This window comes from Acanthaster planci, linkage group LG19, assembly GCF_054643075.1.
Source record: "Acanthaster planci isolate LZ-2023a linkage group LG19, COTS_SCS, whole genome shotgun sequence".
In the NCBI taxonomy this organism is placed as follows: Eukaryota; Metazoa; Echinodermata; class Asteroidea; order Valvatida; family Acanthasteridae; genus Acanthaster; species Acanthaster planci.
In genome coordinates this window covers 9,857,368-9,874,648 of record NC_141795.1, presented here as the reverse complement: position 1 = coordinate 9,874,648, position 17,281 = coordinate 9,857,368, and the positions used below count along the sequence as shown (strand labels likewise).

Sequence of the window (17,281 nt, the reverse complement as noted above, 5' to 3'; positions counted from 1 at the left end):
GCTGTCCTACATGTATTATTATTTATTATCATCATTCAAGTCATAAATACTATCTCATGTCTCGTTGAATCCATCAGTAGTAAAGCGTTCTTATCCAGCACGCAGTACGTCCTTCAACCATTTTACATGACACAGGAAATAGAAGGGTGGTTAAACATACCGCATAGCACTGGCTGTTCCGGAGCGCGAGGCAGTTACTGGTTTGCGTTGGAGCACATCATGAGTCAGAAGTTAAATTGAACAAGGCGTTCTAATGATTACTAAGGTTTTTATGCCAGTAACGCTGTCTTGGATGAAAGGAAAGCTGGTGATTTGCAGTCACTTTACAGTATGCAATTTGGTCTGTTAAAATATGCTGATGATTCTGACAATAATGATAAATTTGGTTTGTAATCCACACCCTTTTTCCATTTCATGCATTGTTACTGGTTCCCCCCCTCCTTGAATCAGGTGTTTCCAAAAAGTCAAAAGTCTTGTGTTTTTCTGGGCATTAGCCTCTCTTGGGAATAAACACTGTACTTTTTAATGTTTGGTTTTACAGAAAGACAAAAGCATATGCCATATCAGGAAATGCATGTCTCGTTCCATAATCAGAGACTGCCATTGCTGCTTCGACTTGCATTTTTAAGAGCCGGTTCCGCATGTAATCATTTGAGGTTTTTCCCACTGAACTCCGTGAAACAAGAGAACCAATTCTGAACACCGTCTACGTGTAGGTCACTTGCTTGTTACATCGAAAAACTACTAGAAAATGAAATGTCAGCTAAACATCCTGTGACAGCTAGAGCTAAAAATTACTTTGGTCTTGAATTTTTTAGGTGACGATATAGAACAACTGACGTTAGGGGGCGCTTGTTTTAAATCTGGAGTCCCTAGGTGTGTAGGCTGACTTACACATTTTAGCTATATAGGGTTGGTCGGAATAAAACTGCTCTTTTTAGTTCCTATTTTTAACTTCAAAACCTGGACTTATTATTGATGATGCTGCAAAGGCGTATTCAGCTTTTGATGTCTGGTGAGGGGGAAATTCAAATGCGGCTTTGGGCTCACTCAACTTGCTATTGGGGTGAAAAAAATCAAAAAGCCATACTCATGGTTCAGACATCCTTGCTTATATTTGTTGGTGTTGTTTTGTTAGGGTTTGGGTGCTGATATTTGATAAATAAATATGCATATGCATACTTGTAGCACATTCTTTCGGCCTATTCCCATAAATCACTAAAAGGTTTTTCCATTAAACCTGTCTTTATTTCTCACAGCCAGGGACATTCCCTTTCAATGATGCCAATTCTCTTCTACTTCAGCAAGAGACTGAAATCTTGGCTTCATCTGATAGATTTATAATCCTTAATCTTTTAGTTTCAACGACTTGACAAACCCAGTGGGTCCACGGGCCGCGTCGCTGTATACAACTTCAGGCCAAACTTTATGGACTACATTGGCGACATAATACAAAGTGCCACTTTCGTCCGTCGCTCACGCAGGCGGAGACTAGTTCTCAGGGCTCGATTTTCTGGTGAAAGAAAAACTTGTGGTCGCTAATCTCTATCGAGAGGGTTGTTCCAAAACCCACCCCTTCGACCACTTCAGCTGACGTTCAACTCTTCGATGCAACCACACCAAGGTACATATTTGATTCAGAGTTCTCAAATTGAAAAGATGGAATCTTGAAAACGAATACCCATGCGTTTCCAGCAATACGAAGTTCTATTTCACTTCTCGCAGTCCCGATGCATTGCACCTATCATAATAATATGGCTCCGAGCCCAGCCAGCCAGAATGGTACAATGCGGCCGAAGAACCGTGTTTTGGAGGGAATCAAGTTAAGTAATGAAAATAATATAATTTATTTAGGCAAATTTTTAAATATAAACACATAGATATACGATACGCGTTAAGAAAAAAAAGTACAGTGTAAAAGACATTAAATCTTAGAAGAAATACACAGACAGGATGAAGAAAAAGACAGTGAAAGGCCAAAAGCGTATTCGAACACCGTCGCCAAAAGGGCGTGTCTCTCCACACCCTCCACATCACAGCGAGTAACACGAACAACATATGACACAGTATCACGACATAAAATACATGGGGGTCAATATATAAAAGAGATAAATACATTAAGACGGGAAAATCAAAATTATGAAATATGGAGAAAGAAAAAATAAGATCAGTTGAAAATTATCCCACCAGGAGAGGCCGCCAAATTTAAGACAAATTGGGGCTTACGTTATATTAAAAAAGAAAAAAAAAACAGTCATGGTTAGCACACAATGAGAGAAATTGTGTCTTGAATGTCCATACGGGAAATAGGCCCCATCTCATGAAACACAAACGATGATTTAAAAACACCATAAAACGAGCACAGATTTAAAAACAAAACTAACTAGAGAAAAAGATGATCGATGACTCGCGATGTCGTGTTGCTGGTAGCGACGTTTTGGCTGCTGGTGCTGCTAGCCTTCATCGGGCAACTGAAGTATGGATGCTGCAGAGTCCATTATATACCGATGGACTGTGTCCTCCGCGTGCCCCCCGCCGTATACTGCGGACCTAGTACGGGTGACCTCAGCGGTCGTCGCACGCTCCACTCCATGGAAGTGAAGGGGCGTGTCCTCGGTGTGGCTCCGTTGTGCCCTGGTGCTGCAGTGATTGTGTTGACGGATGGTGGGGAGCCAGAACCCGGGGATGTCGATGCCGCTGTCTCTGTTGCTGCTGTGTCGGTTGAGGTGGTTGATGCGTCTGGTGTACCAATGCTGATCCTGGTCCACACACTGCACGCCGTCCCACTGCACTGAAGTCTGCAATGAAGTCTGAACTAAAGTCTGGATGCTGCAGAGTCCGCTATATACCGCTGGACCGCGGTATATAACGGACTCTGCAGCATCCATACTTCAGTTGCCTGATGAAGGCTAGCAGCACCAACAGCCGAAACGTCGCTACCAGCAACACGACATCGCGAGTCATCGATCATCTTTTTCTCTATATTCATCATCTACCGCGGTGATTATGTTTATATCTTTTATTTATTCAGCATATGGGCGCACTGCCCTCCAGCTCATACGTAGGTATTAACGCTCCAGATTGAATTTCGCCCGCTACTCCAACCACCTGTCCTTACTTGTCCGTTGCATTAAGAACTCGGTGGTTCCCAAGGACCTTAGGGTCAAACCTCCGGTCCGCACCAAGGGAGCCCTGAAAGCAGCAGAGACAGCCTCTCTCCGTTTTCTGCGTGAGAGAATACACCTGACCCGAGCCACGAAGAAGACCATCCAGGCCGAAGTGGACTCCACTTTGGCCCAGATCCAGTCCACCTTCAACGAAGCTGACCGAACCCGGATCACCCAGCACATCGATCGCCGTTGCTGCCGAGAGTTTGAGAAGTTCAAGGCCCGCCAACTCACCAAGTTCCAAGACCTAGCCGAGGAGACTTCGGCCCGTCGCACCAACCAACACCCAACCGGGTCTACCGTGGATACATCAAAGTGGGTCGTCAACCTCTCTGCGAGGACCCTCACCGCCGTCGAGACATCTCTTCTTGGGAAGGGCCTCAGCTTCGCCGTCACCCCTGGCCGCGTACCAGCTACGGAGATCGTGGCCAGTGTGGAGACAGCGTTGAAGAAGCTTGACCCGGAAACAGCTGATCTGGTCCGCAGAGAAGTCAACGCCACCTTACGGAGAGCACGCCCGCCAAGGGGTAACATCAACCAGGAGCAACGCATTGCCCTGAAGACTGTACGGGAGGATTGTTCCATCGTGATCCTCCCCGCCAACAAGGCCCGTGCCAGCGTGATCCTCGACGCCAACACGTACCGGAACAAGATGAGCGAGCTCATCTCCACGGGCCCTCATCGGAAGTTGACGAAGGACCCCACCGACCGGCTCTGCAGGAAGATCACAGCCCAGCTGCTCACCCTCAACAAGACCTAAGGTCTTGACGACACCACGTATCGGAAGTTACGCCCCACCAGCAAGCAGCCCACCAGGATGTACGGTATACCCAAGATCCACAAGCCGGGGACGCCCTTGAGACCCATCGTTTCGTGCGTGAGCTGCTTTGCCTACAACCTCTCCAAGCATCTAGCCGGGATCCTGTCACCGCTGACCGGCAACACACCGAACACCGTGCCCAACTCCACAGCCTTCGCAGAGTTCCTCCGCGGGCAGCACATCGACAGCCACGAGGCGTTGATCTCTTTCGACGTCAAGTGGTTGTTTACCAACGTCCCCATTGGCGACGCTTGCTGTGTGGCCCTTCGTCGCCTGGAGGAAGACCCTGAGTTGCCTGACCGGCCATCGCTCTCCCCCACCAAGATCGTCTCCCTACTAAAGGTTGTCCTGCGCTCCACGTATTTCCTGTATGGTGGAGTGTACTACGAGCAGACAGACGGAACATCCATGGGTAGTCCGGTGTCAGCGGTTATTGCCAATCTCTACATGGAAGCGTTCGAGGAGGAAGCCCTGCAGAGTTGCCCACCCGACTGCCGTCCTACCGTGTGGAAGCGGTACGTTGATGACACTTTCGTCATTGCACCACGGGATATAGCCAGCCATCTGCTCAACCACCTGAACAGCCTTAAGCCCAGCATTCGGTTCACCATCGAGAACGAGCAGGACAGCAGCATCGCATTCCTGGACACCATGGTCCACAGGGAACCTGACGGCAGCCTGACTGGCACCGTGTACCGCAAGCCCACTCACACCGACCAGTATCTGGCTTTTGACTCACACCGCCCAGAGTCCGTCAAGAGGGGTGTGGCCAATTGCCTCCACGACCGCGCCTTACGCCTAGTCTCCAGACCACGCTGCACAGCCGCCGAGAGACACCGAGTCACCGCTGCCCTCATGGCGAACAGGTATCCATCATCCTTCATCCGGCAGTCATCAAGATCCAAGACCAGCACCGAAGCGGAGCGACCGGAGTACAAGGCCTTCACTGTTCTTCCCTTCATGGACGGTATCTCCGGACGGCTGAAGAGGATCCTGGAGGACCAAGGTGTCTGCACCGTGTTCCGATCGTCTACCACCTTGAGGAGCCAACTCGTACGCCCTAAGGATCCTATCCCACCCCGAAGACGCGGAGTAGTCTACAGGATACCGTGCGGTGACTGCGACAAGGTTTACGTCGGCAAAACTGGCAGACCCGTTGACGAGAGAATCAAGGAGCACCAGCGCGACGTGAGACTCTCCCGTGTGGATTCGTCAGCAGTAGCCGTGCAGTGTGTGGACCAGGACCAGCATTGGTACACCAGACGCATCAAGGAGGCCATCCACATCTGCCTCAACCGACACAGCATCAACAGGGAAGCGGCATCGACATCCCCGGGTTCTGGCTCCCCACCATCCGTCAACACATTCACTGCAGCACCGGGGCACAACGGAGCCACACCGAGGACACGTCCCTTCACGCCCATGGAGTGGAGCGTGCGACGACCGCTGAGGTCACCCGTACGAGGTCCGCAGTATACGGCGGGGGGCACTCGGAGGACGCGGTCCAGCGGTATATAGGGGACTCTGCAGCATCCATACTTCAGTTGCCTGATGAAGGCTAGCAGCACCAGCAGCCGAAACGTCGCTACCAGCAACACGACATCGCGAGTCATCGATCATCTTTTTCTCTATATTTGTCATCTACCGCGGTGATTATGTTTATCTCTTCTGTTAAAACTTACTAGGTTAAATTACCTGAGAGATTTGGAAACGTCCAGTTAGTGTTGCGTTGATAAAAAATTTGAAATTACTGATTGAGTTGCCGTTTAAGTTCGCGCAACAAACCCGGGAAAGAGGCACAAGTTAACGTGTCAGCTACATTTTCAGGGTAGAAGCTCCCTTTACTAACAAACTGGGAATTGAATAAAGTCTAGGCCTTTCTGGTTGCTCTTTGATACTTCGCGTTGTATCATGCATACTTCCGGTAAGTTACCGATAGAATACAAGAACTCTATGATTCTTGTCACAATGGTGTTTACATACTGTATCATTTTAAACAGCAATCCCGAGTAGTTGAATATACAGGATCAGGCAATTGCTGCAAAAAAACCTCGTAATGTTGAATTGAAACAGTTGTGTCATAAAGAAATCACTCGAAAAGGAAATTTACTCCAAATTGTGTAATTCCCAGTTACCCGTCAAACTAAGCGAATAGCCGTCTTTCGAAAACAGAAGAACAAACAGAAGTTCATGCAGGTGGTTGTATGACCGGTGAGAAGTTAAATTCGTTCGTAATTGTTATGATTCCTTCATGACCGAATATATCAGGCACCTTATTTTCTACAGTTTTACAACCGTCCGACTTCCCGAGAACAAAGAACGCAATAGAGGTTGTGCAGTGAAAGCCATCTTTCCGGCTGCTTTTGGGACAGAGGGATAGCACAAAATATCTACTCAGGTGTATCCCTACGGAAAAAAGTCTTACTGAAACGCATTCCTTTGATTCACGGAGGGGGAACAGCTGAATGCCTATCACGTGCACTTGCTGGGGAGGAGCGCGGGGCAGACACCCTGTTGTGTAAAAAGGGGGTACAGGTTCACAGAAAACCCAATATAGTCCTACGTGCCGCTGTCTCAGCAGGTCTACTCCGACTGACTCTTTTGACCAGTCATTTTGGAGGAGTCATTTGTTTTTTCGTATTTGTGAGAAAAACTGTAACGTCCGTCCAAGACTAAAACCACAATTTAACTTTGGTTTGTACACAAGACACTTTTTTCTAGTTATGACTGACCGGAATTTTCTTCTATCTGGTTATTCATAACTACTTGAGTTGATGGCAAGCAGCAAGCATGCAACCCTCTCTCAAGTTCCCAAGTTGAAAGGAAAATCCGATGCACTAGCTATTGTTTCCTTCATTTGTCCAGGAAAACATTGATAATTTCATATATTTGAAAAGGGACACTTTTCGATACAATTAACGTAATGTAGATATCAAAGTGTTGTCATACATGAAAGCAGTGTAAACGTTACAGAACAAATGAATCTCATTAGAGCAACACTGTTCAAACGAGGCACACAGAGAACACCGAAACCAAGCAGGAAATACTTACCAGCGTAGGCCTACTTCCCTGAAAAAACCTTGTCAAGGTGAAAAAAGTGACTGACATTCCCTGGTTGCAATATGTGTAATCGATGATATTTCTGAAAGAAGACTCTCCTCATGATTACTCTTTTCAGTAGTTACACAAAGGGCATTTGGACAATTTAAATACAATCAAAAGAAGATAAATAATGGTACTTTTCAGCAACTTTCTGTCGTATCTGCATACGCATTGTGGTATCCAAGATAATTTACAGGGTGGATTCCATCCCCAATTAATTTTGACATACCGGTATAAGCCGTAACGGTTCAACTGGAACTAAAGTGTATACATTTTCCATTTCATTCGTTAAATCTCACCTACTGTTGGGGAGAAATGACTGGCTAATTTGCATATTGTATATAACGGGAAGCATAAAACAATCAGTTCAACAGTTTATCTTGTAGAACTGCTTCTCTAAAGTTTTTCGGTGAATTCCACATGCTATTCTTTCTAACTCACACTCGAACCTGTATCCTTAAAACGTAATTTTTTCAAATGGAGAAAAGCTGTATTTTCTGTGAGGGAAACAAAATAACAAGCAAACGAATCATTACAATGCATTTTACTTGCTTCTGTAATTTTATCAAATGACAGAAATGGATGCAAAGTATTGAACTTTACATACGATTCAATGCTAGTAATAATTCATGGAACATTACGTGATTACGGTTGATTTCTGCGAACCTTGGCTGATGTCACCATGGTTCAAGGTTCGCTGCACTATTTCAGAACGAACTAAAACATCCGGCGGAAAGATGGTCAACTTGTCGGACGCCAACAATCCTATCACACTATGGAGCTATCCGTTACACTGCTGTCAACAAGGGACTGTTTCCTGTCTCCACTGAAGGAAGGTCATCTCACCTTGACTCATATTTTGGCGAATAACGTAGGCCTGTACGTTGTTTGGAGCAGCAGACACAGAAAACCGTGGCTGGCAGGGTATATCTTACGGGTACATAATGTCACTCTGTTAAATTTGCCTCTTTCTCTTTTGTCTTTTAAACATCTCATCCGTACATTTTACCGTTGGCTATAATTCTTGCGGCGTTCATGTTCATTCAAGTTGAAACAATTTTCATGTGAGACCATATAGTTCCCTGAGCTTCCCTCCCTATGACATATCAAATTGGTTATTGATAACCAGCGGTTTTGACCATGCCCCATGGTCTCGTTCCACATGGTCGACTAGACAGTAAATCACCCATAAAACTCAAACTCAAACTTGGGGTTGGTCGAACTTAAGTGAACTACATGTATCTCTCTTCTCTAAAACTGGCATAAAGAGTGCAGTCCACTAATTCAAGCAATAATTTCCGCTAAGCTCATTAGCATTAAAAGTGCCCCACAGTATCTTTCGAAAAAACAGGGATTGTTTGGCCCCCAAAATGGTGAGATTGTGTAAATATTTGCCAGGATCAAGTCCCTGGTTCCTGGTGCTTCCATCTGAGGGCAGAAGGGATTAAAAAATACCGTAAAAATGGTCCCAAAGACCCGAGAAAGTGCAGGGATGCCATTTGAAAAATGGATGCGTGCTGACTTGGGAACTTTGACTTTTGGAGGGTTTATTCTGTTTTGGGTGAATAATTCAAACTTTAATTGGTTAACCCCCCCCACTGAAAAGAAACTGAAATATTAATGACCAAATAATTAAATTTTTGTTTGAGACACCCCAGGGATGTTGGCTTGCATGTTATTGAACTCTGGACAATGATGATTTTCACTTTTTTCACTGAGGCCTGAATTAGTGGACTGTACCCTGCAAGAGCGATTTCCTCTCGATACACGATTGAGGGCGCTGGTGAAGCAGATTATAAGGGCGCAGTCCACTTTTCAAGCTCCATTGAAACAGTATAAAAGCAGCATTGTTTAGCGCCCAATAACTTGCATACCGACATCCCTGAGATTTCTGAAACACAAATTAAAATATTGTCTGGTCCCTAGTCTGTCAGTCTGTTTTCAAGTTTGGTTGGTTAACAAATTACATCATCAATTATTCCCATAACACAAAATCACCCCCGAAAAGTGATTTTTCCGGAAGCCCAAAGACCCAGGGAGTTGATCCTGGCAAACATTCACACAGTCTCACCATTTTGGGGGCCAAACAATCTCCTTTTTTAAAAGATACTGTGGAGCACTTTTAATGCGATTGAGCTGGCCAGAAATTCTTAGGCTACCTGAGTTAGTGGACTGCACCCATAATGTAACAGCACTGTGCATGTGGCCACGCGCGAGCTGGACCGTCGAATTGAAACCGACGGTAGCTCTGAAGAGACGTCAAACATCACAAATATTTGCAAAAAAATATAATTCCAATATTATGTTATCGCAAACATCTTTTCAGATATTTGCAAAAATATCCGTGGCGTCGCAAAGTTTATCGAATGAGCAAGTAGACAGTTTGTGGCGCACTTTTTAACATACTTTGCGTCATAGTTTGCTACGGAGCCCCTAAGGGGACAGGCACAATGAGAATTTTTGTTTTTGTTCTCTCAAAATATTATTTCGTTCTCTAGAGATAATTTCATTCCCTCGAAATATGCTATTTCGTTCCCTTGAAATGTTGATTTTGTTCCTTTGATATATTGATTTCGTTCTGTCGAAATATTTTTGTGTACTTGGTGCCATTGTCGTACATTCGTGGGACAGAAAACGTTTCCCGGTTGAAGTTTTCACTATTTAGATTGGAGTTACTTGGGATGAAATGATAACAAAAAATCTCATTGTGCCTTTCCCCTCAGGGGCTTCGTAGTTTGCATATTTTAACGATATAAAAGAAATTAAATGATGATTAACTTCCTGAATTTCATCTTTCATTTTTTTATTTCATGAACACATGTATATGGGAGAGTATAGTCGGATACCACTCGAGTCATATTACGTATTTGCATACCTCTTCATGATCCAAGCATACGTATTTGTTCAGCCCACTTAAACTTAACACGTTGGATATATGTGCGGTGCACATTTTACGCAGTGGGCTCAGAGGCTCTGTGGATAGTGCTTGAAGTGTATGGTTACCTAGAGATACTGATCACTGTTATCGATGCTTTCAACATTAAGTACAGATTCAAAGATGTCCACAAACGAAACCTGAGCAAATGTGCAGTTGGCATTTATACTTAGGGAGCAAAGTTTGGACCGAAAACAACGGCGAACTGTGGTTAGGAACTCACGTACCAGAATAGGCGAGAAGACTATACGAGAAGACGTAGCGCTCAAGGCACTGCCTTCACCGACCGTGCCGACTTCGTCCGAAACGTATGTGGATGCTGCTATCGCTCAAATGGTCTTGCGGCACACAAGCGCGTACGGGGAATACTTGTGTGAAATTAGACTTATGTGTAAACTGAAAACACACTAAACCAAAGTAAACATGATTCGTGCCTTCAGAGCAATTTAAAAAAAAAAGACTTTCAGAACCTTATTTCCCAGACTGGATTATTTTTTTAAAGTCATCATCTCTCTGAATATCGTCGTTGAGGGTAGCATGTAAATTTTCAACGTGTGATACGTGGGAGTAGTTCCGGCGGTCAATGGAGTAAACGTGTGCGATGGTAAAAGGCATCCCTAACGTGGTACGGCTAACAATGCAATTTGCCTGTCTCATGCAATGTATGGAATCCACGTGGACGTCAGTCACCAGTAACAGCTACAATCAGTGACACTAGAAATTGTGCGGTCTATACAACTGGTCACACTTGACCAAAGTCACGGTATCATACCGGGCCTTTAGTCATGCATGTGACCAACTTAACTACATTGTTCGTGGCCGCTGCATCCTCTACAGAATAGCCCCGATACATGTTCACATTTCCCTTACAAATTTCAGGACATGAGTTCCACGTGGTCGTGTTTATTTACATACATACACATGTACATGTACATATACATGTAAACATGTATTGAGTTCAGTGGAGCTCAACTGTTTGACGAACATTTTGACACAAGTCAATAAAAAAGGCCAGGGTACATGTACGTAACTTTAAAATTTAAACCACACAGAGTTGAAACTGTGGGGAAGAGGACCATCCTTTAAATCAATCAACTAAAGACACGATGAGGAAATTTATAGACGTTTGTCGTACGTTCACTGCATCCGTACGCAAACGTGATCGACCCGTCGCCCAATTCTATGCCCAATTTCCGGACAGCGCCATTCTCGTGTGAACTACAATTAAAAAAATATTGTTACAAAATATCATTTTGCAGCCTTTCTTCTTCCCGTATTAATGTCAGGTTTGCATTGCAAACATAGACACTACAGTTTCGATATTTTCATGAAAACCTTATTTTGAACTGAAGTGTATCCTATGTATGGCAGTACATTCTTTGGCTGGTTGATACATTGACGCATACATGCAAGTGTCTCCCCAACCGTTCCCAGCGTTGCTGGAAAACGCATTGTTGATGGCATCTGCTTCCCAAAGTTTGGACTAAAATTGTTTGACAAAACCGCTTCAGTGCTGCTTATGTCGTTGACAAGATTATTTTCATCACAGGAGTTTTTATCGTGGTTGTCGTTGTTGTTGTCGTTGTCGTCGTCGTCCGTAGTGGAACAGTCCATTTTATAAATAGGGGTGTATGAAACGAACTCACTGAGAGTGAGTACATGACGAGCGTACACATATTTTTGTCATAAAATATACAAGACAAGAATTACCAATACCTATTAGCTCTCAAATCATTCATAACGTGGTGGTCAGACTTTGTCAAGTCTAGGGTTCTGTCAGGTTGAGTGCTCCTACTCGTTCAACAGGGTCCTGACATTACATTTAAGTTGTTGTATTTTCTGGGTAGAGTCGCCCCAGTGGTTGCTCATGGTCATAATCATAAATTAATCGTATCCTCATCAATAGTAGTCGGCAACAACGGGTTTTAGTCCATTAGTTCGTACCAGACATGAACGTATTCTTGTACGCTTTAATCCGACGTACTTCGCCGTGGCGTACGTGACAATCTGCCTCTCTCTAGCCGGAGTTTGTTCTATCGGAACCTGAACTCTGTAGAGAGAGAAGGTTGCACAGTGCCCTTTTGCCCTTTTATCCTTTAGTCTATACTTTAGTTATCCTTTTATCCCTTTACCCACTGGCTCTGTCATATCTTATGACTTCGCTTTTTTATTCTTGTAATTATCACAGCATACCATAATCTTCGTTTTCCATTACTGTACAATCAATCCATATCATTGTCAACTCCATTTATTAGCATCCACAATTGTGTAAATTGTCTCAGTCTTAATATTGGGGCAGTCCTAAATTTCTCAACTTGATTTGAAAGAGAAATAAATCAACTCTGATATACGGTGAGAATAATTCCTTGTGCAAGTTCTTGATCTTTATTTGGAGTATCTTAATCACCGGAGAGATCAATCCCTAACTTAAAACTTAGGCGTACCCCACCACCGTAGGGTATCACCACCCCACGTATGGACGTAACAATAATAATACTTTTCTAATGACTTCTGAGGGGGCAAATTTATTAGACAAATACCGCGCAGGAAACCCACGTTGTGCAGCAAGGGAATAGCGTCCACCGTGAATCAACAGCATCGCTGATTGAACCTTTTCCTTTTTGGTCTTTTTGACGATGGTAAATGTCGTCCACCTGGCAAAAGGTTTATAGCCGAAGATTCCTTCTTGGCTTACTCCTTATTTTATCATGATAACGAAAAGAATAGCTGAGTTGGCTGAGGACTTATTGATGTTCAAAGCCCCCAAGAGCGGTCAAAATCGAGAAAAAAATGAGACTCGCACAATAAACGTCTCTGTGGTGTCTACATTCTAGTCAAATTTGATGGACTCAATTTGGATTTGGATTTTAATAACAAAAGTTTCGCATCATGTTAAAGCATATGAACTAGTCTTTTATATACTGAAAGAACGAAATTAATACGACGAACGGTTGAGAAGATGTGAATTAAAATTGCTTTAAAGACTTGGTTATTCATTCGTTTTAAGACCATTCTACACACAGAGACCGTGGTCGTTTCCACGGTTGTTCCTTTTTTGTGGTTACGAAGTCAAATGGAGACAATGTTTTTTCAACAATGCATGCTTCTTCAATGAAAAAAACTCTTTTACATTCCTGTTTGGTTAAATGCACTGAAAAGTGCACTTTTTTAAACAATTAAATTTATTTATGCTCTCTTGGATGAAGTCATATAGGGAAGACGGGGCTTAGTGCCTAGGTGTTTCTGTTCAAATTGTAAACCCATAATTTACTTAATTAAAACATGTTTGAGACAGCTGGCAATTACACATGGCATGGCGTTGGTTAATCCACTATGCAGCTACGAGTTCTCTTACCGCGTCACCATTACGAGATAACTCATAGGTTGGCAATTGCATGACGAACGTCTTTGATTTTCCATACCAGTTAAACAATATGTATTGCATTCTGGAAAGTTTGGACTGCCAGTGACATTGTTTTTATTATTATGTGTACTAAACCGTCCATGCCACATTGATTATTGCATAATAACAGTAAGGAATATACCATGTGCCCAAATGAACTGCGCTAAATAAACTATCCAAAAATCACAACAGTCATAATGGAGCTGTGATACTAATCGGAAATCAGACCCATCTAGAAATTAAAGCAATTTGGTCCTACTGAGGTTTGAACACCACTGGGTTTTGTAGACAGCTTCGGAAAAATGCATTTGTCCATGTACAAATACACGATGTCATGTACCAGTTTACTCAAGAATGAAAAGAAAATGGGGAAAAAACTGTTCACTCTTGTTATTTCACATTATTTATAAGACTGATTAATCACTGATTACTATTGATAGAGCTGCTTTGGGGTGGGTTGAATCGATAATTGGTTATCATTTTTCACTTCAGGTGGCACTTTCCTTTTCTGAAAAAGGGCAAACAGTCACCAGAGGCAAGGCAAGTTGCCTTCTTGCCCACCCCCCCACCTGGACACACCAATGTGATCAAACCTGTATGAAAACCACAAGTCAACATGCAAAGTTATCTTATATTATCGCCATAGTATTTTTTCTTTCACTCTTGATTGAAAATAAAGTCAACCAGCTGGACGGACATTTCAAATTTTTCTAATTTCCTATTTCATTTCTAACGGTAAAAACCACTCAAAAAACTTACTTGAACATGAGCACTTTATAGATGTATGCACTCACTACTGTCATCAGCGTATTTGTTGTTATCAGTGATGTCAGTGTATTCAATTTACAACACACCAACCTTTCATTTTCTATGAGTATACTCGTAGTAGTAGAAGCCGGTACCCCTGTGTTTAGTCGGAAGTAAGCAAGGCTGCAAAAGCAAGGCGTAGAGTGTGATTTAACAAACGCGGCAACCGATCATACAAAAAGTTGTGGATATGATGCAGTCTTCCTTCTGTGCAACCCAAGAAGTCAACAAAGCCTAAAGGCAACTTAATGAGATACCAGAACCTGCCCTCCGCGGTAGAGCAAGAGGAAATATTACTGAAAAGGATACAAATCTGGGTCCCAGAAGAATCTTTGCGAGAGAACATGACCTGGCAGACCATGTAAAAGCACATAATTATGTATCAAATGGGTATCCATGGGTATCAAACTACATGTAATATGGTTATGGGCAATTCCAGAGATTCGTCGTCCAAAAGTGTGACATTTTTGTGTCTCCGTTACATCTGACCTTTGTTGTTCGACATGGAAATATTACTGGAATTGATTTCAAACTGTTACTATTTGTTTGGCAAGTAATTTGCATCAATTCATCACTCTTAGAAATTAGAAAATGTGTTCTGAACTTACAAAATCATATGTCAGATGTGACAGGGATGCGAAAAAAGGATTCCTGATTTCTGGAATTATCCTTCTACTAAAGCCAGTATTCAGTATCTTGCAGCTAAATCTTTGAGTACGTTTTCGATTTTATAGGTTTTGTACTTCCAGAAAAAAAGTTGTTGCCCGACATTTTCCATATATTCCAAGATTTGGATAAATCCATACTTGGGCCTTTAATACAGTAAGACCCAATAAAATGCTGACTTTTCAATTGTGTGGCCCGTGTCTCAGTGCCAGTAATTATTCTGTTATGCCTGTATACATGTATTTTCATTACTTGTTCACATACCAATATCAGTTTTAAGACGAATTTACTTCTTGCCTCTTTAAGGCTCCCAAAGACTTAACTTTTTTAATGATCGGCTTTTTCGGTAAGGGAATAAATAAGATGCATCGCGGCCCGGCCTGGACATCAGTCACGTCCATTTTTGAGCCAGTCATTATCAAACGTTTACGACTGGCAGAGCACAATTTCCCTTTTTTAAAAATATCTTTTGAGTGAGAAATCCCAAACAGGTTTTTAAAATTCCACAGATTCTGTACAATTCTGTTCAAAAATTCACTTCTGTTTTTTTATACCGCAAGCAGGTAGGTGTGAGTGTCAGCTGCGTATACAGCTTTTGGTGTCTGGGGCAAATTCAAAAGCAAAAAAAGCTTTGGGCTCATTCAACATGATGTTGGGGAGAAAACGATCAAAAGCCTTTCTGATAGTCTTGTTTTAAGGGTTTTTGGTGCTAATATTTGACAAATACGTATACTGATTACTACTTTCCTGCTTATCTAAGACTAAGAAGAATTATTTGAAAAAGAAAATCCGTCAGAATGCAAGCTGCCCCTGCAACACCCCCCGGGATACGCCATTTTGTTTAATTTTTGGGTGGAATGACGTCGCGCCGCATCTCTTCCGCGACTGCCTGCGTCTTGACGTCTTGCGGACCGTCTGCGTTATAAAAACAACCAGATGGAACCCAAGTTTTAAGGCTGTGCTCGAAGCGTTAATTCGGTCTTGATTCACTGTGTAGTTGCTGCACCTTTGTCGGGGCAGTGACTTCATTTTGTGGTGTATTTCTGCCCTCCACACGAGCCTTCATATGGCGAAGTATGAAAAGGTTTCCTATGGTGTTCTAAAGCGGACAGGCAAACGTCGTGTGTGTCGATTTGAACGTCGTGTTTAAGAGTAGGAACGTCGCGTTTGTGAATTGCAAACATCGTGTGTGTGAGTTGATGAATTTATGAGGATTTATAAACATTATGTAAGGTATACAAACATTGTGATAACATTATGCAAATGAGCCAAATCTGATGCTTTGTTTGACATATTAAATGAATGTTATCTTATTGCTTTTGAGAAATATTTGAAACAGGTTTTATAGCGGAAAACAAATACTGCTTAAGTTGTATTTGTATGACATTATTTAGAAGTTACAAAATTTGTTTACCTGTGTAATGAGAATATAAGAATTATGAGAATGTTTAAGATGTTCTAAAGCTGTTGTTATGACGTATGATGTGGTGATAATAAAATTCTAAAAAAGAACCAGTTTATTACTCTTTGAATAGAGGAAACCATCACCAACGCTTCTTTGCAATGGGTTAATTTTAACATGCGTTGAAGTGGATGTTATATTTTCTCAACATCATTCAAACACTATTATAGTGGTACAGAAATGCTTGAATAATGTGAATTCAATGTTTGTGTTTTGCTTTAGCCAATGCTGAGTAAATACGTCGTAAAAATATTGCTCAAACGTTTCTTGAAAAAAATCTTAAAGATTCCCTTAAATGTCACAAAAACAAAGCGTCATTAAAACGTTTCTAAGACCATGTCGCCATAACATTTTTGTAGAATATTATGAAAACATTAACATAGCATGTCTATCACGTTATAAAAACATCAATGTGTTTGCTGGGTAGGAATCAATTATCGATGCAGTTATAGTGGAGATTTTGTATACGTCGCGTACTTGTACACATATTTTCAGTGCCATCCTGAGCTAAACAATACCAATGACAGGATGATCTAGGACTAATCTCTATCCTGATGAGGAAACCCAGTAACAGGAACAACACAGTAACCCATGCCATATTGCTGGTGACTTCCGGCCGACGGACGTGACATCGAGAAAGCGTATTGTCACTCAGTACATGTAAATAGGGTCACTTATCATCACGCCTTGAAATTGTGCACTTTAGTTTAGAGGTCACGTTCAAACCAATCGTGACAAGTCAACCCAGTTACGTCACCTGGTCCCTCCACTTCCATGTGACATTTCTCTTTTTCTCACATATGTATTGAGCATGAGCGGTCAACCATGAGTCACCTGGTTTCTTCACTGTCTTGCAAAAGTAACTCATTGTGCGAGTACTGAATAGAGCGCCCTCTGCCATTGCATTATTCTCATGGGC

General features: G+C 42.6%; 2 protein-coding genes across 2 annotated transcripts; both read left to right on the top strand.

Moving 5' to 3' along the window:
• Positions 1-2,507: 2,507 nt before the first annotated feature.
• LOC147796011 (uncharacterized) lies at positions 2,508-3,927 on the top strand. The gene is made up of 2 exons (XM_087129978.1): positions 2,508-2,645; positions 3,136-3,927. The coding sequence occupies exons 1-2, from the start codon at positions 2,508-2,510 to the stop codon at positions 3,925-3,927; spliced, it is 930 nt and encodes a 309-aa protein (XP_086986104.1).
• A 57-nt stretch (positions 3,928-3,984) lies between these two features.
• Positions 3,985-5,505, top strand: LOC110986850 (uncharacterized). Its single transcript, XM_022249103.2, has one exon. It carries the CDS (start codon positions 3,985-3,987, stop codon positions 5,503-5,505), a length of 1,521 nt encoding a protein of 506 aa, XP_022104795.2.
• Positions 5,506-17,281: the final 11,776 nt, after the last annotated feature.

Coding starts and splice junctions, on each gene's coding strand:
- LOC110986850 (XM_022249103.2), top strand. CDS start 3,985: ATGTACGGTATACCCAAGATCCACAAGCCGGGGACGCCCTTGAGACCC.
- LOC147796011 (XM_087129978.1), top strand. CDS start 2,508: ATGGACTGTGTCCTCCGCGTGCCCCCCGCCGTATACTGCGGACCTAGT. Junction 2,646..3,135: donor CGTTGTGCCCTGGTGCTGCA/GTGATTGTGTTG, acceptor CGTTGCATTAAG/AACTCGGTGGTTCCCAAGGA.